The sequence below is a fragment of the Gossypium arboreum genome, chromosome 4, assembly GCF_025698485.1.
Source record: "Gossypium arboreum isolate Shixiya-1 chromosome 4, ASM2569848v2, whole genome shotgun sequence".
In the NCBI taxonomy this organism is placed as follows: Eukaryota; Viridiplantae; Streptophyta; class Magnoliopsida; order Malvales; family Malvaceae; genus Gossypium; species Gossypium arboreum.
In genome coordinates this window covers 111,471,156-111,480,173 of record NC_069073.1, presented here as the reverse complement: position 1 = coordinate 111,480,173, position 9,018 = coordinate 111,471,156, and the positions used below count along the sequence as shown (strand labels likewise).

Sequence of the window (9,018 nt, the reverse complement as noted above, 5' to 3'; positions counted from 1 at the left end):
TCAAGTATATTATTACATCATTGCATCTGTTTATATGTATAAAAGAAAGAAAATCGATTTGTAATTTTTATTTTTATATTAATTAATTCAATTCAGTTCAATTTAATTCAGAAGTTAACATATTGCAATTATTTAAACAAAGTCAATTCTTATTTTCTATTTAATTTATAATAATTACAATTTTTATAATGTAAAAATAAATATTTTATATATTTAAATAGTAAAATTAACTAATATAATTTTTAAAAATTTTCAAAATTGATGAACTAAATTGATAAAATTTGGGTTAGTTTAAATTTCAGTTCTAAGTTTTCAAAAAATAATATATTATAAAGTAACCGAAAATTTTCTCCAAAAATATCTAAACCAATGGCCTCAAAATGTTTTGATAGAGTGGGGAGCTCCAATTAGAGTAGTAATAAAGCTTTTGTTGCAAAAAGCATGTTAGGGAGACATGGGTTTCATTCAAGAAGATATTTTAGGTAACATATTAATTATGGAGTGGGAGTGGGTGAAAGTAAATCCCAGGTTAATAAGGTAATTAAAGTTTTGTTCATGAAAGAACCAATGAAATGAGTTGTTTCGTTATACATGTACGGAGGACGTAAATTGAAGTGAGTGCCATGTCGGTCTCTCTGGTTTGATGTGGTCCATTTTTCTTCATTTTTTCTTCTTTGTGGGCACGGCAGGCTTATTATTGTCTACTGTTAATTTTATTATTTTCAACAGTCTATTCAAGTAATAATTTAATGGGGCCAACTGCTAGCTGTACCACCCCCCCAAAAAAAATGATAATTTCATGTTCCTTTTTTAGGAAAAAAAAAAGAAAAAGAAATTGGTCTGATTTGTTGAAATATCTGCTTTTGCCTAAGTTATTGCGGAGGCAAGAAACTCGTTTTCCTTTTTGATCGGATCCCATTTTGCCTTTCCCTTGGCGACATGGAATATACATACATGAGTTTTCCATGGTTGCATGCATTATCAGCACTTATCAAATTCAAAATTTGGGTTTACTAGTCTTCTCCGTCTCTACTTGATCATTAGCTTGTTCTTAAATTAAATTACGAGTAACATTAAGCACTCTAAAATAAAGTTGGCAATATGCGTCAATCACACATCAAAAAAGGAAGGCCGTTGAACAAATAAATAAGTACATTCTTTGAGAACATTATAAATGACCCTATAATAAATAGTATCAGAGCGACTCTTATCCAAACATATAGGATGGGCAAGATGGATCAACTATAACAAACAAATAAAATAGGTAGAATGGATGAAAATGTCATAAGAAAAAACATCTCAGATCAAAAAGATTAGTGATAATGGCCTCATGACATATAGCTAGTGAATGCTGTCTATTATTAAGTAAACAAAATTTGATTGCCTTTTTGAGAAGATGTACGATCGTCGAGAAGTATAATGTTTGGAAGGAATTCAGAAAATAATTTCCCCTAACCGTTTTATTGATATCTTTATAAAGCATCCAGTTATGATTAATGTTCATCCAATACACCCCTTTCTTTTGGCCCCTGAAAAGCTTTAACTAAACCCTAGAAAAGGGCATACCTAAAGTGCGGTCATAGTTTAGGGCCAACGTACTAAACATGAGAAAATCGAGAAAAAGCCAATGTTGAATTCAAAACAAAAGTAATCCATTCTTTTCATTTTAGCTCTCACTTTTGACTTCTGAGCCAAAAAATGAACTCGATTCAATACCCTCTAATCATGTATGTCTCACTTTTCCTTGTCTAATTATCAAAACAGCTTACTATAATATATATATATATATATATATATATAAATTATTATCAATACCAAAAGGCAGGCATGCCGCTGCTATAATAGAAACAACATATAATTTTTCAAGTCAATCTTTCCAAAAGTCTCTTCTAGACCCAAAACTTTTGACTGATTGCACATATACCATACAGCAGCATTCCTTTCTTCATATGTTAATCCATCTCTATTCTAGTAGTCTATGTTTCTAGTTTTCGTAAGTTCTTGGCTCCCCAGCCTACTAATCAACTGTCACATGTAAACTAGAAGTTATGATAACTGAAGGCAGACAGTGAACAACGAGCAATACAACTACCACTGATACAATACAAATGTCCAACTAAAAGGGAAATTGGAGCTTGGATGATGTGGAAAACAATATTATGCATAATATGCAAATCAACAATAAGAAAAAGTTCTTAGCTAGACCCACATGCACCTGACCTTTGACTGGTTTCTTTGGAAGAACATAGTCATTGACCCATAGAGGGTTCGTATCACATCACTAGTGCACTGTTTGCTTAAGCCTAGGTGATTTTTTAATGTCTACATATATAGTTATTATCATTATGGCCTCTGGGGCATGAGGATAAGAATTTTCAGATATTCTGAACAACCAGAAGCACAGAAGCTCAAAAGATTCATGAAGTCTCTTGACTACTACTACCATTTTTCACGAGTTTTCTCGATGTTTCTTTAGGAAATATTCCAGCCATCAGCTCTCGCATCTTTATACTCTTAAGTAAAAGCAGATTTACTTTTACATTCAGTGCTCTTACATAGAAAAATCTCTTTCTCTGGGCAAAGATATGTTAGTTCACATTTTGGACCCCCAAAGACTTTGACTCGATCAACATTCTCCCTAAAGCATTCTAAACCTAAAGAAGCCCTCACCGTAAATGAAACAGCTTTTGGGGTTCGGTAGAAGGGAGCCACAAATGTGAATTCCCTCACCACATTAATGCTTCTCCTTTTATTTCTGATTAGGTTCAAATCTAAAAATACAAACTGAGTTGATTCCTCACCCATACTTATCCTCACCCACAACCTACTTTCAGTCAAAACGTTGTGCAAAGTGATTGCAAGTGGTATAGAAGCAGGGATTCCCGGAATAAAAGGAAGAGGGTTTTCAGAATCATTACCGGGGACTGCCAGTTCTGCATGTACGCTCCTGGGAGTTCCATATAACACAAACTGCTGAAGGGAAAAGGAGTCAAGTAACTTCTTGAAGAGAAGTGGCTGGCAGCTACTACTGCTGCTTGAAGAGTCAACATCATGCAATGATTTCTTAACTTCAGTTACAAAATTAGACGGTTCAATAGATCCCTCCTTGTGGAGATATTCTACATGGGCAACTGTAGACGACAATAATTTCATTGCGGCATTGCAACAGCAAATCTCCACTCTGGACAATCTCAAAAGACAAGCCACAAGTACCAGGTCCAATATTTGCAACTCCTCTCCTTTGGACAAACCAATGAACCTATTACTGATTTCCCTTAGCCTCCTGTCCAATTTTGCAAATAGAAGCTCTAATTTTCCCACTCCATTAGGATTAAGCATTTTTGTTGCCCTAAGGTGCCCCCAAACTTTAGCAAGCATTTCTATAACTTGGAGATACTGCAGAGTAAATGCTACAGCACCGAAAGATCCTGGGGACTCCGTGGTAAATGATGCTACTTCTTCTTTACAGGCCCTGTCAGAAGCAAAAATAGCAAAACAAACTTAATGGTATATATAGCCCAAGACGACATGGCTACTGACATGGTTCTCAAAAAAATGAATCAGTAATTTGTCCATGCACATGAAGTAGATAGATAATTCCAAGGGTTCAATGTTATTATCTTGAAAAGACCACTGAAAATTAAGTTATATAACAGAACAGAACAACTTCATTGCATAAAACAAGATAACGAAGAATCAGGAGAACTTTCCTATCAATATCTTAATTCATGCTCAAACTAACCTTGACCAAAGTAGAGCCACTTCAGAATAATTTATATAATAAAACAAAACTTCATTGGATAAAATAAGATTATCAAACACCGGGAACAGCTTCCTGTCAATAGAAGTAAACCTATATACCCTTGATAATTTATCAAATTAAACATTTTCCAATTAAATTAAAATATTGATTATTTTTCAATTATTTATTCATATTAACATTAAAATCTTTACTAAATTTTCCTTAATTGATTTCTTTTAGTAAATCAAAGACTGACTAAACTATTTTTCTATTTACTTCTTTACCAACCTGAAAGCCTATAGTATAAAAATTATTCTTAATAAATTTTAATTTTAATATTAAATTATTAAACCCTGATAGAATTGACTTAATTATTACAGAATTGTCTATAAAAATTACTAGAAAATTCTGTATAAGTTACCTTTAATAAATTAAACCATGACGCATTTGGCATAATTGAACATCCATTTCTATTAAAATTAATAAATTTAAGTATTTGATAAAATAATTATTGACCTACACTATGTTTTACGGCAAAAACTATTAATTATTGTTTTCTAATGAAGAACTAAAATTTTTATTTCAAATGATAGTATTGGTGTATATCATTTATGTAGATGCACGTGTACAATAAACTAGCGGTAATAAAATGCATAAGGAAAAAAATAAACTTCATTACTTACCTTATACCCTTGCATGCTTCAGTAGTGCAGCCTAACTCAACCAATGACCAAGAGTCCTTGACCTTTTTAAAGATAAGGTTCACATACTTTCTTAATTCAGAATGCTCCCCCAACTCATATTCTGCGTGAGCAGCTGACTTTCCTAAACTCAAAAATTCCTGCTGATGATAATCAGAGATCCCTCCACTATCTTTCCAGAAGGGCATGCTGACAGGACTATCAACCTTAGAACAGAGAGGAATTGAGGCATCACCTTCTACTGTCAGCAATGCCTCATTTATTTTGAAGTCAGCAAGAGAAATTGTTGAGGATCTACTGCACTCGGATAAATAAGCCAAAAGCTTTTCTTGGTTCATAATATCACTTAAACCATAAGAGATTCTCCCAAGCCATGTAACTGCATAAGAAAATATTCTAGGTGGAATAGCACTAACATCCTTTTCATGTGACAGTGGAGCTGAGATGGCTAGCACAAGAAATGCTGCTACCCTTGTACTATCAAAGCTCAATTTGCCTCCAGAAGCTGGCTCCATCTAGGGTTAAAAAAAAAAGGCAAAGATCTTGAATAACCAATGTCATGTCACAAATAGTCACAACATAAGACAGCAATATAGTGATTGTTCAAATTGCTTCAATGCTCTGTTGACTTCACTGGTTTAATCAGCATAAATATACTTAATACTTCTTAATTTGTTAACCTCTAAAAGTTTTGTTTGTTAGGTGTCAGAAATTACTTAAAACTTGGTAAATTCTGCCCTACTACTGGAAAACACAATGGTACTATAAACTTCTTCATGTATGAAAACAACTGATATCATTCAGAAGACATTTGCAGCCTCAATACGTAAACCTAAAAAAAGAAAACTTGGTCACACTACTGTAAAGATACTGTTCTTTTCATAGCTGAGCAGATACTATCATCAAATTTGAAGCAATACATAAAATAGCATTACAACCCAGCTAACCTCTGGAGCAACTTCCTCAATAATGTGAACTGTGAACTTCCCATGATTTCTCCCAAAATGAAACAGAGCAGAAAGCACATCAGCTTCATCCTGGAAGCAACTTAACCAAATAAGTAGAGACAAGAAGCAATAACAGATTGAGATGGTTATAGCTGCTGGGTCTCAAGTAACACACAATTTGAAAATATGAAAGATGCAGCCTGGAAAGCCACCTGGAATGCAAACTGATAAAAGGGAACAACCTGTGGATATATCTCCAAATTTCCAAGAAGGCCATCAATACACAATTTAAACAACTCGAATTGTGGCAACTTGGCTAATTTGAGTATTTTCCTTGTCATGGATCTTATGACAGAACTGCTGTCAACAAGTACGCTCAGAAACTGTCAAATCAAGCAAGAATGATGGTTAAGTGATAATGTCTATCTTTTAAACAAGAGATACCGGGTTCGTGCAGAGAAAGAATTCTATAGTTAAGTACCACAATTTAACAACTGAGTTGCAACCATAGACAACTTTTCCGAAGTCATGGGTTTACCATAAGAGAGACAGAGAGAAACAATTCAGAGAAAGGAAGAAAAAATGTTTGTAGTACTAATTCCAAATGACAAAACTGATTAGCTCACTGAGTTAACATCTTGACTGGACCATTATAGAAGGCAGGGGTGAAGCCAAAAAATTTTTTGAGGGGGCTGGAATTAAGTTGTATATTTTTATGAGAGCTAAAAATGCAATTTCATCATTTTAAAATGGCTTATATCTTCATAATTTTTTAAAGGACTAAACCAAAATTTATCATTTTGGAGGGGGGGGGGGACAAAGTGCAATTTTACCATATACTAAAAAATTTATTGATTTTAAAGGACCAGAAGTTAAATTTGCCACCCCATCCCACAGCCCCTAATAAGAGGTGAGGTTTGATAGATTACGGTGGAGACATCAAACGAAAATATTCCAATGTCTGTCTGCACCTTGTCCTATGACACATGCTCACCAATCATCATTTAAAACTACGTAAATGTTCAGACATTCTATACTTATACAACTCTTTGAGGGAAAAAAGAAAAGAAGAAGCATTACCCTGTGAATGTGTATTTTTTCAACTTTTAGATGATCGCTGGTTGCCATGTGATGTATTGCATCAAGAGCTTGCAGTCTGATAACCGTTGAATCATCATTCAGCATGTCCATCATCAGGTTTAAGGCTTCACAAGCAAATCGCAAAGAGAAGACAGTGAGCGTACGCAAAGAGTAACAGGCAGACATCCGTACCTTCAGATTAAGCAAAGACAGCATCAATGCATCGTAAATAAAAGTAATGCAAGGGGGTATTGCCTTTGAACTGCAAGAAATGACTAAACTTCAGAAAAAGTCAAAGTGTGTTCTATCAATGACCACAATAAGTCCTGTTATGTGTATTAAGTGTCTACCCTACCAAGCTTAGAGTCCTAGCAAGTTTAATAATATATCCTAAGAAACCTATCTCATTCAATATAACCGTGGTACATAAAACCGGAAGAACAATGCCAAGCCAAAACCTTGAAACCTCAAAGTGTGAGCAAAGTGCTTGATATGGATTGGAATACAGGATTAAGTTGATCCAGAAAGGCCAAAGTTAAAAGTCCAGTCTCTATGAGACGAAGCAATGTGTAAATAATAAACAGAAGCTAACTACAGAATCAGCAAAACTTTACCTCAGAGAACTCATCCTCAAGTCCATGTATATAAGCTCCAGCAACAGCAGAAACTGAAATGTCAAGCCCTTCTATTGGTTTGTAAGCTTTATCTTTGTTGATTCCTAGGACTTTCTTAGACAAGGTTTGTAGTAAGATATCTTCAGATACAAGTCCTATCTTCCCTAGAGCTTCAAAGGCTTCAAGCCTTACATCTAAACTCATATCTCTTACCATACAGCCAAGCTGCAAGCATATGGTAACAAAAGAACAAATAACAAGAAAAAATGCTTAAAGTGGCATATAAGGTTGACATGAATTCAATTAAAACGCTAACAAATGCACGATGCAACATGATCGTACAACCCACATTAATTCCAAATTTTAATGTTTCTTTAAAATAAAAAGGTATGCAGAAATACGCACAGCATGTATTTTTTTTTTTAACAAAAATACCTGGATAAACACTGCATCTGATGAGTCTTGCTTGTTCATGTCTTCACTGCATATAACAAGCAATCTACCCCATTCACATACCTAAATTCAGAAAGCGATAGAGAAGAGGTAATCAGAGCAAATTCAAAAGTAACTAACGGTTGCACTGGAAACTAATCTAAGAAAGAAACTTCAAAGACAGAGTATTTTACGGCGCGAACTGCTGCAGATCTAACATAGTTCTCTGCGTCACGGAGCAGCTCAACAGCACGGCAGTAGCATCCCTCGATAACATCACGATCATCAAAATCACCATTCTTACACAGTTTCACCAATCCATCCAAAGCTTCTTTCCTCACATAAGGATACGGATCCCTTGTAAACCCTAAAAAAACGGCTAACAACACCGATTCCCTAAAGACAAGCTTCTCAGCATTTCTCAATAAGCATTGTCGCACAGAAACCGAAGGGCCAAGGCAGAGAGAGACGAAACGAGCGGCGTCCATGTCGTTTCCGATGGAAGCGAGAGAAAGAAGTACAGAGAGTGACTCACCAACAAGACGAGGCGAAGCGGAGGAGAAGAGTGAGTCGGAACGGAGCAAGTCGAGTGCGAAAGGGGATAGGTGGGGGCGGTGAGAGGCGAGGTCGCTGAGGAGCTTAACAGCGTGATGTAGGAAGACGGGGTCGCGATTGAGTTGGAGAGAGCGAGTTAGGGCGTCGAGAACTGAGGAGAGTGTGGAATCGGGGGCGGCAGGGTTGATAATGAGGGATCTGAGGGAAGCTAGAGCTTGGAAAGAGAGGGGTTGGTTATTGTCGAGGGATTGTTGGATTGAATTTATAACGTGCAGCTCCATTGCCGACTGCCTGCGCTCAAGCTCTGCAACCATGCCCATAGATTTTGGTTTTTGAATATGGGAAACTTCAAGTGGCCTACAGCAAGAAGTTCCTGTTTAGCGCATCATTTCGTTTTGCTTTGCTGTATGGCTTATTGCACTTCTATGAATCCCGCCATATGTTTTTTTTCCTTCGTAGTCAAATTTGCCTATTTATGTATTTTCTGCAAATTTACTTCCGTAAGCTATATAATTACTCACAAACAATTTTTGTTTCGGTCACTCTCTCCTAATTACGTGTTTTTTTAATTACAATAATTACATATTTAATACTTAACAATTACATATTTTTATCAATTTAATCTTAATTTTAAATAATTCATTTAAAACCACAAATTTAAAGGGATTTGAATTGGAAAACGCAATTTGATTCAACAACATGATATGCTCGAAAAAGGATTTTGATTGTTATCTCTTTTCTCTATGATATGTTGACCTCGATTGTGTGTCTAATTTGTTCATTCTTATTGTTGCAAAAGGGCGTACAATTCACTTTTGAGAGCTTTTGACCTTCTTTTTTTTTTTTTTTTTTTGAGATCACATTTATCTATTAATCTAATTATTTCACAGGATTGAATTAATGAGGAGGCGCATCAGGGAAGACAAAATTTGACAATTTTGTAATTG

At 35.2% G+C, this 9,018-nt stretch overlaps 1 protein-coding gene across 1 annotated transcript; it reads right to left on the bottom strand.

The window, feature by feature from the left end:
* Window positions 1-2,467: 2,467 nt before the first annotated feature.
* Window positions 2,468-8,577, bottom strand: LOC108460852 (protein SIEL). Its single transcript, XM_017760533.2, has 8 exons — window positions 7,711-8,577; window positions 7,520-7,600; window positions 7,085-7,309; window positions 6,471-6,662; window positions 5,633-5,773; window positions 5,391-5,480; window positions 4,426-4,958; window positions 2,468-3,472 (listed from the first exon to the last, which is right to left on the bottom strand). Exons 1-8 carry the CDS (start codon window positions 8,389-8,391, stop codon window positions 2,515-2,517), a joined length of 2,901 nt encoding a protein of 966 aa, XP_017616022.1. The 5' UTR covers window positions 8,392-8,577; the 3' UTR covers window positions 2,468-2,514.
* Window positions 8,578-9,018: the final 441 nt, after the last annotated feature.

What these genes read in the sequence shown, in the direction of transcription:
- LOC108460852 (XM_017760533.2), bottom strand. Translation starts at nt 8,391, where the DNA reads ATGGGCATGGTTGCAGAGCTTGAGCGCAGGCAGTCGGCAATGGAGCTG. An exon ending in TTGAGGATGAGTTCTCTGAG is followed by an intron (nt 6,663 to 7,084) that starts GTAAAGTTTTGC and finishes CTTAATCTGAAG; the next exon opens with GTACGGATGTCTGCCTGTTA. An exon ending in ATTTGGAGATATATCCACAG is followed by an intron (nt 5,481 to 5,632) that starts GTTGTTCCCTTT and finishes AGTTGCTTCCAG; the next exon opens with GATGAAGCTGATGTGCTTTC.